Below are 13,391 nucleotides of genomic sequence, written 5' to 3'. Positions count from 1 at the left end.
AGACATAGATTAAGCAAAACACTGGCCTATATCACTGCCTAGTTGGAGAGCGTTTATTGGGAAAGGCAATTTTTGGTGAGAAAAATGTATTTAAAAAAGCAGCATGTCAGGGCCTCTTCTGTCTCCACAGGGCCATGCCGACATAAAATCCAATTTAACACTCTGCTGTGTAAGTGAATGAAGGAGCATCTTCTATTTGAAGAACACTTGCAGAAGGTGGGGTCTCTGAGTCATTGGATAATTTAAATCTGTAGAGACTGTATGTTGTGCGACCTCATGCATAAGAGTACACAACTTTGTACAAGAGCAAAATACATTCCATGCAAATTCAAACATTGCGTGTACTGTTGCACTAATTATTCACCACCTTTCAGTATATCTGAATGAACATGAAATAAATCGCCACAGACATATGTGGCTGTACAGTGGAAGACAAACAGGTAAGCTTTGTGACGAGGACACAGTCTCGATGAAAGTTGATTGTTTCTGGGTCTTTTTGTAAGTAAATTCATCAGAATGGAGTCCCTCAAAGACCACAACATTACAAGACTAGAGCCATGGGAGGCATTTTCGATACAGTCATAAAGATGACTTGGGTATGAAATCTTAGGAGACCACGAGAGCATCAGGGGCGGAGGACATTTGATCACGGACTATGAAGGTTATTCAAATTCCCATCTCTTCACTTGGCAAGGTTATTGAACGTTTCGCTTCCACTCGCCATCCCCTTCCAGTCTGTTTCCACGTGGAAGAGGTCTCAGAACAGACACCACTTCCATTTAGCAAGAACAATATATAAACAACAAACAAAAGATTTTAAAAGATCTTGGACTGTACAGTATTGAGTGTAGTAGCACAATCTCATTCATGTCTTAACAGGCGAGTCTAAATAATCCATGCCAGCTCTGGCTATCATCACCAGGGAAGAGGCAGAGAGAGAGGAGAAAGAGGCAGAGAGAGAAGGGAAAGAGGCAGAGAGAGAAGAGAAAGAGGCAGAGAAAGAGGCAGAGAGAGAAGAGAACGAGGCAGAGAGAGAAGAGAGGGAGAGGGGATGAGGACAGTCGGGGGTAGAAGAACAGGGTGAGGAGAAAGAGAGAGAGGCAGAGAAGAGAAAGAGAGAGAGGCAGAGAGAGAAGAGAGGGAGAGGGAGACAGGGGATGAGGACAGAGTCGGGGGTAGAAGAACAGGGTGAGGAGAAAGAGAGGTGTAGAAGGGAGTGAGAGACCAGGTAGTAACTGGATGCAAAATCTGTGCCTCCTTCCCTTTACTGAAGTAGTAAGAAACATGATCCAGCCCAGGGCTGTGTGAACATCACCCAGTCAGTGTGTTTTAGTGATGACTGCGTGTGTGAGAGTGTGCATTTGCACGTGTTTAGCAGAGCATGTGGCAATGATCAGTGTAATAACAAGGCTTGCAACAAGGCATGTTAGGCTTGGGACTCATAGATGCAAAAACATATGTAACCACATCTTCTTCAAAGTACACAAAAGATGAGCCATAACCACACATGCATCTTACTCTGATAATCAAACAGGTGGAAACATAATTAACCACTCAATCGATAAAACAACCAACCAGCCAGAGACTGCAGTTTCACCCTCCTAAGTTTAGACATTCAGCACCACGGAGAGCACCACACCCAGCACCAACTTCTGTACGCTGAGTGGTTTCAGCCAGCCAGCTGACAAACTGTCCTTGGGCACTGGCTCCACTTGGCTGTCGCATCCCTGCGTGAGGGGAGCTTTAGCCCCGTTTGACTGGGCTGTCAGGATAAGGCCTGAGTCAGGAGCTAAGTCCTCTGGAGCAGTGAGAGCCATTCATACAACAACACATCACAGCATGTCCAGTGCTAACAAGACTAGGGAACTGGCCTAGGGAACTGGCCTCCTCCCAGGTCTTATTATGGGTGTCTGTCTAAATAGGGACGGTGTGTTCTGTGGTTTCGTGCTATGCGAGGTAGGGGAAAACCCTCCCTGTGAATCACATTCCCGGGGTCGAGCACTCGGCTTGTTTTACTTATTCATGGTTCATTAAATTATTCATCTGTTTGCTATTCATCTGTCTGTTTGCTCAATCTGCCACCTGTACACACAGCAGGATCCCAGAGTTGCTGTCCATGGTGATGAAGGCAGGAAGAAGGAGAGTATAGGAGAGCAGAGCTGTCCATGGTGCTAATGAAGCAGTGATTCAAATACAAAATGGAGCCCAAATCCAAGCTTGTGCAATATATATGGCCTCGAGACTATATGAAACCACAATGTGCATTCTTGAGTTAAGCCCCTACTGTATATGTAAACTAAAGTTAAGTGTTTGCCAAAGGGGGCGGTAGCTGTCCGTGGAACTGAAACCCAGGAAAAGAAAAAGGGGGAGACTGACTTCGGGCTGCAGGATAAAATGAACGCTTTCTTTTCAGACTGGCTTTCATGCGTGGAATCCCACGCCATAAACATCTACATTCCAATTGCTCTGTACTCGCTTGCTGACCTAAAAAACACAAATATGAAACAGTCTTGTTAGGGTCTTTGGATTAACATGGGAGGATAAATAAGTCAAAAGGTGTGTTCCCCAAGAATAAACAAAATAATGCCGTTGGGTAACAGAAGCCTAAAGTATGAGCTGTTACTGCAGTCTTTCCCCGACAAGCCAAACATGCACCAGTGACCCCTGGGGTACCCCAGGCTTTCTTGGATATCGGACTCATTTGTTCCCTTCCTCATCTGTCTCCCTCGGGCTCTCTGACAGAGCGAGTGTGTGAATGACTCTTTTTCTCGCTGTGACTCTCTCCCCCCCCCCATCCTTTATTGTCAAATGTCTTGCTCGCTGCAGCCCTCCCCAAACTCTCTCTTCAACTCTCTTTCTCTGCCTCGCTCTCCATCTGTCCTCCTCTCGATCATCCTTTCTTTTTCTTTACGCCTCTCTCTCTCTCTCAAAAGGAGCAAAGACATCTCATTATAAGATATTTCAATTCTGAGAGTCACCTGCAGGTTCTTTCTATCTGACACCTGGGGTGTGACGAAGGCCTTGCATGTCTCTCTCTCTCCTTGCTTTCATCAACCCCGGAAGTGGGCTAGGAATATTACACCATCAATGGGAGGAGGCCTTGAATAAACCATGGTAAAAAATAAATAAATAAATAAACATTTTGGAATATGCAGATTTTTACATTCACCTCAGCACAACTATACACAGAAAGGGAGATACATTGTGAAAGAAATAACGAGAAAGAAGGAGGGAGAGAGTAAGATTATTAGCATTGCTGGCAGACTCATACTGCTAGATGGGTTTTGGTCACATCACACTCTGCGCCTTTCACACACACACACGCCGACACAGTTATATATCCAGACAGGGCAATTCCATAGTGCTAGAAGAGGCTGATTGTTACAAACACACACACACACACACACGCACACACAAGATGGAGAAGTTCTGCTCATCTAGCCTGGGGCTTCAGAGAAGGAGCTGGCTGGCATAGCCTGCAGGGATCAACACAAGATCAGATGGGTAGGGGAGTCTGAGACAAACTTAGCATTAGTGGAGAGGACTGGGTACACATTACAATTGGATTCGTAAGTAGCTATATTAGCTGGTTTGTGACAGTAGGAATGTGTCCAAATAGTGCAGATCTTATCTCAAAGTACAAAACAACCGCTTCAAAAATGTGGACCGACACTGAAACGGACTACATGCAAAATCAAGCCTTGTCGCATTTCAGTCCAGATAGTTTACCCAGACACTCCCGTAACCCAGGCACATCCTCTGCCACAATATGCTTCTAAGCCCAATAAGCTCAATAAGCTCACTGATGAAACCAGACGCCTGTAGATGACAAACTAGCGTTATCAGAAAAGGTATAAGTGTTGATGCTGCCACTCTAACAATGTTTGCGGGCCCAGGGGGGCTGGTTGAAACGACGGCATGACAAATCCCTTCGGCTACGCCGCCGATCGTCAGGATTGACATCAACGTTCCTCCTCTGACTTCAAACTGAGTCTTTGTACCATTTTCCATGCACATTTAAAGTGTATTTTGCGTCTCGTATCCTCCCTGGCTATGTGGCGAGATAAACATTCAAAAGAGACAGACAAGGAGGGGGGGGGGGGGGGGGGGGTGTGGAAGGAGGCAGAGAGAGACAAGAAAGGCAAGAGAAGAAACCGCCAAACTTTCCCTCGTCTTCATTCATTAAACTAAACAACTAATTATGCAAAGCGGCCGGCGGCAAGAACGAGGGAGGGACCAAACTACCCGAGAGAGAGAGAGAGAAGCTGTAACTCTAACCTCTAACCTCCTAAGATGTGACAGTGTGGGAGTGTACAAGCAGGGAATCTGGGATTCAGAAACTGTTGCATCTCATTCCAGACAAAATGACGACGCCAGAAGAGATGGTAAACATGGACCCGAGGGAGCAACACTGTCCAAATCAAAGAGCGTTTGATCCTTATTGTTCAGAACTTTGTTATTCGTTTCTCACCATCAATGTTAACCATATGGGGCCTTTTTTTTTTCCTCTCCAGATGACAGCTTCTCATAGGCCGCTACTGGAATTAACATTCCACTGGTGTCTCAAACGTTTAATCAAGCCTCAGAGCCAGGGACACGGAGAGAGCCATCTCAGACAAGTTCAACTGACAGATGAACTGCATCTCTCTGTCCCACACAGAGCCATCATCTGACCACTGTCCTGTGAATACGAGAACTAACACCAGTTGTATCCCTCAAAAAAGAAAAACGTATTTTGGACGTCATCCAGAAATATTTGCTGGCTCTCTTTCTTCGTAACATAACTCTTCCACATTGTCATGCCACCCATCATGCCAAACTATTTACCTCATCCTCTCTGACTTCATTCCTGCTTGTCAAAAAGGTTCAATGCCTTTCCAACTCCCCCCCCCCCCTCCCCCTCCCAAGTGAAACGTGAGCGGTTTGTGAACAAGTCTACAGAAAGCTCCATAAAGGGAGGGACCATGGCTGCAGCCTTGGTTCCAGGAGTGGTTTCATCACTCAGTAAAAGGACTGCTATAGGAGGCCTTACCACCATCTGCATATCAAAGGAGAATTACCTTTAGACCTCCAACCATCAAATAGACAGAGGAGATTCATTAAAACTCCGGTTAGTGGTTCACTCGATGTGACCCCATTAGAGGTATCAACAAAACAGTACTGTTCTGAAAAGTACGTTCTGCATGGCACACAATGCATTCTGGAAAGTGGGTGACTTATCCACATCTAAAGCATGAGCAGGTTGCTACCAAACACATGCTAGCCATTGTGTGGCGACGCATCTATCCAAAGCCAGCCTCTGGCCCTTTTCACCACACTGTGCATTCGCTGTTGAAGTGAAAACCCAAATACGTAAATCACTCCAAAAGTCCAAAAGACTGATATTAGCTTGCACGAAACTCGGCCAGGGTTGAAATATTCTTTGCATAAGCAATGTGTCCAGTCAGTGATATAAAACGAACCGTGTCTCACCCTTTCCATTAGAGTACAGAGGTGGCGCTATGAAGGAGTGAGTTTCATCACCCTGCCCCACTTAAAGCAGGCTGGGCTATTGAATAAAAATAAACCCGCTCAAAACCTTGTGGCTGGGAGAGATCCAGAGAAACAGACCAGAAGGGGGAAGGCATCTTGATGAGATAGCATCTGGACACAAAATGCAAAGCCTTGCGAAAGGCCTCCCTTATGTAAACAATGTCCGGAAACGGAGAAACGAGGCTATGGTGCTGGACGAGTGAATACTGTACCACTGACGAGTTAATTAGCTTAAAAGCTTGAGATAATTTGATTGTGGGCAATAAGGCGTGTAAGCGCATGTGTGTGGGGGGAGACGACAACAACAACAAATACATCAACATTTACAACACAAGTTCCCTTTGATATTCCTCCGTTAGAAATAATCATGACAAGCCGTGATAATCAGGTTACTCAGTGCGTTCATCTTCCGCAACCCGCTGCTGAGTGGAGTCTAAAAATAGGCCGTCTTTGGTGTGAAATCTGTGACAGGAATCTCTTTGAACATCTCTTGCATCATCGCCCTTTAGAATCCTCTGTTCAAAACGCATATTTCATTGAGATGTGGAAATAAGGTAAGTCTCTCCTAATGTGGAGACACCGCTTCCTTGGATTTTCGGCATGGAGACAAAGTGATGTCAGTGTACTTGTCCGCTAAAATGTGTGTGTGAGACAGCTTGAGAGAAACACTTTATTTCGGCGTCTATCAATTCATGAGATATGCAACATTTGATAACTAGATGCTGTGAAACGTCTATCTAAATCTGGTGTAGATGTCAGTCAACTTCTCACATTACGCCTGATACAGGAAAATGTCATTCACACAAGTCTGCGCTACACCGGAGGGACTCAAACTGAGGTAAAAATTCAGACCTCATTAGAGAAGCTGAACATTTCCACCACAATCTGTCAGTCATTGTGCGGTTTGTGTGAGCGAGAATGAGCCCGAGCGCTCATACCTCCCCATCCTCTGCATGCGCGGGTGAGTGACAGCATAGGCCGATTGATTGGTGTTCATCCTGGCGACTGTCCACCCACACACGGCTCCTGATAAGACAGGCTGGGATGTGGAGAGGAGCCGAGACATGGGAAGACTCATTTACCCTGTCACCTCCGCTCATCAGACAGCCCAGCTCGTCACCTGCTTGGTGGTCAATACTGGCTCCTATCGGGAGAGACCGGGAGTGCTGAACTTTGCAGAAAACATGCTTTGTTGGTCACTGGAATCTGGTTAATCGCAGCAATACTGTGTCGATGGGGAAGGGTAGATTGCTGCGCTAACAAGCTTCATTGGAAGCTGCTGGTAAGACATGTCATGCTACAGTATGGCTTAACGTGAGGCACAAAAGACACGTTGCTCATCTTTGGTCAGCGTTTGTGGTCTCTTCCTCTTCCATCAGGGCTAGATGTCTACTTTTCATTACCGGTGGGAAGCCTCAACAAATATGCTTGTTTACGGATATGAGATGGTGCTGTTCCGGTTGTGCAGCTGGATGGAAGAAGGACATGGGAGATCCACCAGGGGCGTCAGGAGGAGAACCTCCATGTGGGCTCTCCATCTTGGAAGCATTGTCCAGGCATTTGCCCCACAGCAAGGGGGAGGAGAGGGGGGAGGAGAGACTGGAGCACCGGGCCTGCCACCAGGCTCCTCTCACATGAGGAAGACGAGGTGTCGGGAGGGTTCCGCTGGCTCAAGAGCTGGGGGCTAGTGGTCTCCATGGGGATAGCAGCCTGTCCTGTGGCCTATGAGGGATACCTTACTGAAGAACCTCGTCAAATGCCAAGCGTAGCCTTAGCTGGGGAACAGTCAGCGATGCAGACATCTAATATGGACTGACAACTGGACATTCAAATCAGCTAAAATACATTTGTTGGGATAGGGGAAAAACACACACACAGAAATTTGCCATTCAGTTTATACTTATTATAAGGAGGCATCTTACTATTGCCAGTTGCCCTCCTCATGTCTGTGCTGCGATCCCTCTTCCTCCCTGTCAAGATTAAACACACAGCAGTGATAGCATCTGCACAACTGGGGGATGGTACTGACACACATCTTCCATGCACTGCAGCCAGTCCACCATGGCAATAACTGTCCACTGGACAACGGAGGATGGTTTGCAGACCATCTTGAAGGTGTTGATGCTTATGGTTGTTAACATTGCTAACAGTGTGCAGGAATCACAACCACAAAGGAAGGGGATGAAATATGAACTGAAAATTATTGGTATCTCATAGATATGTGTGCACACGTGCACAAGAACTTCCACACACACAAACACGGATGGTTTCAGTAGGAAATCCCAGGAGATCAGGGCACTGGAACATGGTTGGATCTAAAAACCCAAAATAAATCCTCAACTGCTAAATCTTAAATATTTATGTTTTAAGGCTCAAACTCCATGCTTCATCTCCAGATCACATGAAAGTGTTAATTAAATTACTAAGGAGGAGAGCAATACTGTGCACTTCGACTCTCTAGTTCAAAGACATTTCATCAAATTTCTTTGGATGGCACATAATACAGTATGTTTTCGAGTTTTAAGAACAGTACTGTATATGTAATGTAAAAGTTAAGTTAATTGTGTGTCACAAGAACACAGCAGATACAATAATTCAATTTTTTTGTATAACTACCTTGCTCAAATGCAGACTGCAACTAAATCAAGTTCAGAAAAAAAAATCTCCAAATATGATTCTAACTTATTATAATCATTTTCGGGTTGGCAAAAATTATTTAGCGTTCCAAATGTCACTTACGTTTCTAGACGTAGAGCTCTGTGTTACAAAGAGTGTTTAGTTTTATTTTTTGACAGAAGAACATCAGATGCAGCACTACTCCTATATTGTAGGTTACTAATTAAATAACTAAAACTGAAATGTAACAAAAGTACGGCCTATCCTTCTACTCATTAAACACCATTAGGAGTTTGACGTATACCCAACACTGTTATATGGGTGTCTAAAGGCTGGAAGTCAAAATTAAACATAAAAAAACACACTCCGACATTTGATCAGCATAGCTGGTAAAGTATCAATGGGATCAATACATTGTATACAGTTCACAATTTAATAATTTGGTATGGGTGCAAACATTATAAACAACTACCGCTCAGTCGACTATGAAGTCTCGATCCGGCTTGTGTGCTGAGCTACTTACATCGTTGATTCCGACGTTTTCCCTTGTACATGGTCATTCTGTACGGGTCCAGTTTTGCGCGAGTAAAGATCCCTTTAAAAAATCGATGCACGGGACTGTTCAACCTCCAGCAAGCAAGGTAAATGACTACGAAATAAATCTCCTTTTCAAGGGAGAACTGAAACCACTTCTTTAGTTGGGAGCGTACCAAGAGCAGCATTCAGAGAGGGGTGGATGACACAGATTTATGGTGTCGAATTTGAAGACTAAAATCTTAATTCGGAACGACAAGACTCCGTGAAAACATGTAGCATGCTCCACATCTTACACTTAGCATGTTTGCTATTTTCCTATAGAAACAGAAGCAAACTTCAATTGAGTGTCTAACGGAGTACGTGTCCTATGCCTGGAGGCCTGTTCGACAGTAGACTGCCTCCTAGGGTCTACCAAGTCCCGTATTGATCTTCCCATGTATTTATCTACAGAACACTTGATGCCAAAACCAACACTAGGTATGCAATTCAATATATTACAGATGGTATAAATTATGTTTGCTATTTTACCGAGAGGATAAAACAGTACTAAAAGTGTAATCGTAATACAAATTCCCATTGTGAACTCAACACAATGGTGCTTATTTAGGGTGACCAGATTTGAGTTTGTGAAAAAGAGGACACTTCGTCGCGGGGGGGGGGGGGGGGGGGGGGGGGGGGGCGGGGAGGGGCAATAATGATAACAAATACAAAATTCTAAATAATAAATTGTTTATGGTCACATATTAACATAAGAAAATTAAGACACTTTTCAGTCCTCCTCATATATTTAACATAGGCGGCAAGGTGCTCACATTGTTGCCAGATTGGAAATGGTATCATACCGGCTCACAATCATCGTATTTGGAGGATAATTATCGTGCATCTGGCAACACTGAAAATGCGGTTGACCAATGACAGTTCTCTCTCTACGGTCAGAGATCGTGCAAGAAGGTGGAACGTAAGGGAAATAGCCTATACCCTTCCAAAACTTGTAAGGCCGGGCGTAATAATTAGTTTGTCAAAGACCCAGAGAAACACAAATATCCAACGAGGTAAAATCCCGGACGATTTTGGAATCCCTGCCGGACGCATTTTTTAGGTCTCAAAAAGAGGACATGTCCGGGTAAAAGAGGACGTCTGGTCACCCTAGCTTATTGTGGTTTAGTCTAAGACACTGTGTTGATTTCAACAAATCTAGAGCTCAGATGGGAAGACAGGGAGAAAAAGTTTGGAGCCTGGAGATATTAGGCCACCATGGACCACTGAACCATTCACCAGTATACTACTGCAAGGCTAATACGACTGGGACACTCAATACAATGGGTAGGTAGGCTATGAGCTCCAAAACATGGCCAAAATAACATTTTCCATCATGTACCACTATTGGGCACACTTGAAGATCTGCACACTTGCAAAAGCAAAGTGTGTTGCTAAGGAGACAAGGATGAAAAAGTAGGCGGTGTGGTGATATTGGGCAATTCATTCTGTTATTTTAAATCAGCTCTATGTGGGCAGAATGATAACTGTTTAGGGCAAAGATGAATTGCACAGGGGGAATGAATACAAAAAAACGAATGCATTGTATGGTAATAGCCATCCAATCAATATTTCTGAAACTTCAGCTTGTAACAGCTTGAAAGATAGCATTATTAATGTATTCCTTTAGTTGAAAGCACCTGAATTTAGTAGGAATGTCCACTTCCACTGGTTTACTAAAATCTAGGGACCAAGAAGCTATTGTATCTTACTGTAACAGAATATATTTAATCCAAAATACATTTATAGACAGAGGAAAATGTTTATTATCATCTTCCCAGGATAAGACAAGGGGTTAACTCGAAGACCAGTATTTCTGTTGTCCACCAAAGGATAATTATTTTCCTGCATCACCATCTAGTGTGCAGACAAGAATATTGCAAGCTACAAATTTGATCACGTAAATCCAGTTTCTAAGAATGGCTTGTGTCAAAATCAAAAGCTTTGTATTTGATGCATCCAAAAATATTTTTCTTTACCGGAGTAGCAAAAGGAATGAAATATAGGTTGGTGACTATTTATTTGATGAACATTCTGATTGACATACTGTGATGTTCCTTTTCGAACATGTCACATTGTAGCACCCTGTATCTACATACATTTCTTGCAAGAGTTTTTGTAATTTTTATAAAAGCAGCTATAAACATACTCATTAAACATGCCATACAGTGTTTGCTAGGCTGATGAACACATGACACTTTATTTTGAAATGTGTGTGCATCTTGGCCCTCTTCTCTGTTCGCTTTATGTGTCACTGGTATGATACTCATTTTTAAATGTGTATTACTTGTGTATGACTTGTTTTGATGCATTGCTGTAAAGCCACAGATTCTCCAATCTCTATCTTTCTATATATTTAATCAGCTCCACAAATATTGATTGGTATTGTTAAATAATGTGAGATGTGCCACACATTGGTCTGTAAGAGGGGCGGATCTACTGGGGTGGCATGGGGTGGCAACTGCCACCATAAAATAGCCTTGCCACCCCAGCTGCCACCCCAGTTGGCAACTTTGAAAACAAAGTTGTGGTTCATCGGACATTTGCGAGAGCACATTTCTAATATCCGACTGCAAGTGAATGCAGTACTAGAAGACTCTAACCACCCTCCCCACTCTGGCGACCGAAGTTAAACACAAGGAAGGCGCAAACTGACCATAGAAGGCTTCAACTCAAGGAAGCAATCGTCGGCACGGAGAGTAGACCACACCGGAGGAATGAAGTGTTAAGCAATTATCTATTAATCACTAAGAATAATTCGAAAAAAGTGGTAAAGTTAGTTTGAAGTTCGATATTCAACAGATATTCGGATGCCCAGTATTGTGTTATTTTAACCGGTGTTTAGCACCGCTAAAACCGGCCGCTTAGCCAATGCTTTTGTCTGCCTAAACAACGACTCCATGCCGGGGTCAGATGGCTGAGCGGTTAGGGAATCGGGCTACCAATCAGAAGGTTGCCGGTTCAATTCCTGGCCGTGATAAATTACGTTGAGTCCCTGGGCAAGGCACTTCACTCTTCTTGCCTCGTGGGAATGTCCCTGTACTCACTGTAAGTCGATCAGGATAAGAGCGTCTGCTAAGTGACTAAATGTAAATGTAAATGTTTAGGGACCATCAACAAATTTAACATTTCAAAAGTCAATAGCTTTTGACTTGAACTAGGAGTGTCAAAATAATGTTAAACTGTTGAAGACGTATGTATTAATGCTGCACGGACTTTATTTTGTTCATTTTCATCTCAGGTTATTAAAATTGTATTTGTTATTCAAAATAAATCTACAAACTTCAATAGCTTTTTGGTCATGGGACCTCAAATTCATTTCAGAGTGTTCACTGACTATGCATACATGTTGCACAGCCTTTAGTTTTTTCATTTTTATCTCACACACTTCTGCCACGGGGTGCCACCCCTCAAACTCTCCTGCCACCCTCTTGCCATTAATATTTTTGTAGATCCGCCCCTGTCTGTAGGGTAAAAAATGCCAGTGTCCAAAATAAGGTTTAGCAGTCAGGCTTTCAGACAGCATACAGTACAGAACTTCATTTTCGGCTATACATTTAGCCATGCCTTTCTCCACCTGGTGCCAATGGCTGGTTCTGTCATTGTGATTTAAGGGCCATTCTCTCTCTCTCTCTCTCTCTCTCTCTCTCTCTCTCTCTCTCTCTCCTCTCTCTCTCTCTCCTCTCTCTCTCTCTCTCTCTCTCTCTCTCTGTCTCTCTCCATATCTCTCTCTTTCTCTATCGCCGTCTCTGTATGTGCCCTCTCACTCTCTTTCCCTCTACATCTTTTTCTCTCACATCTTTTCTCTCTATTTCATTCTCTTTTTCTACGTCAGTCAGGGGCAACAGAGTGCAAAGAATCACTTTAGGAAATATTTAAATGTTGCTGATTGCTATGCAGGCAGGCATTAGCAGATTGCTAATCTAACTCGACTCAGACGCTATCACTCTCGCAGTCAGTCATCCAGCCAGCAGATAATAAAAACCACACAGGCCAGCGGGGGTTAGAAAAACCTGCCACACGACAGAACGTCTCCCACGAAAAACAGCATACACCACGCAACACATAGAAAAATAAATAAATAAAAATCATTTGTCATTTTCTTTTTAACTTAATCTTCTATTTTCCTTTTTTATACGTTTCCTTTTTTTAATGTTTAATACATGCCTTCACACTTCACATCCTCTATTCTTTCACAGCTTCTAATTGAGCCACAGAAGCATCACTCAGTAAAATAATGCAATTATTCTCCAACGCTATGGTGGAAAGTCAATTGTCAGTGTCATGACAGATAGTCTGGGATCAACACAGCATGGATGATGGATAGCAAAGGATACACAAGAGCTTCATGAAGACTGGCAGCTTTGTACGTTCTCCCGAGGTCTGAATTCACTTGGGTATGTTTCAGAGGGGAGAGAGTGGAAGGATAGATATGTTGTCTATGAGACCCTGTTGGAGCCGTTTCTGAGGCCCTCATTAACTGTGGGTAACAACACAGGGTGTAGTGGAGGGCCACGTTGTCTGTCTGCTGAACGCTTGATGATGCCCAGGATGAGTCATGATGTTGTTCTTCCTGCCAGCCCACCTGTCTCCTTACCTGCCTGCTAACCCCTCTATCTATCTCTCTCTCTCTATCTCTCTCTCTCTCTCTCTCTCTCTCTCTCTCACAC

At 43.8% G+C, this 13,391-nt stretch overlaps 1 protein-coding gene across 3 annotated transcripts in view; it reads right to left on the bottom strand.

The window, feature by feature from the left end:
* LOC124470110 (RNA-binding Raly-like protein) overlaps nt 1–13,391 on the bottom strand; it is a 31,929-nt gene that overhangs the window by 9,358 nt on the left and 9,180 nt on the right. For 2 of the 3 annotated variants that reach the window (XM_047023846.1, XM_047023847.1), the window contains exons 1-2: nt 8,672–8,814; nt 7,455–7,502 (exon numbers count right to left, since the gene is read on the bottom strand). The exons of the other annotated variant lie outside the window; for it this stretch is intronic. In XM_047023846.1, coding sequence (XP_046879802.1) covers nt 7,455–7,502; nt 8,672–8,708 — 85 coding nt within the window. In that variant the 5' untranslated portion in view covers nt 8,709–8,814. Of the gene's footprint in view, nt 1–7,454; nt 7,503–8,671; nt 8,815–13,391 lie in introns of those variants that run through there. 3 annotated transcript variants of the gene reach the window in all.

This window comes from Hypomesus transpacificus, chromosome 8 (genome assembly GCF_021917145.1).
Source record: "Hypomesus transpacificus isolate Combined female chromosome 8, fHypTra1, whole genome shotgun sequence".
NCBI lineage: Eukaryota > Metazoa > Chordata > Actinopteri > Osmeriformes > Osmeridae > Hypomesus > Hypomesus transpacificus.
This window is presented reverse-complemented; position numbering and strand designations above follow the sequence as displayed.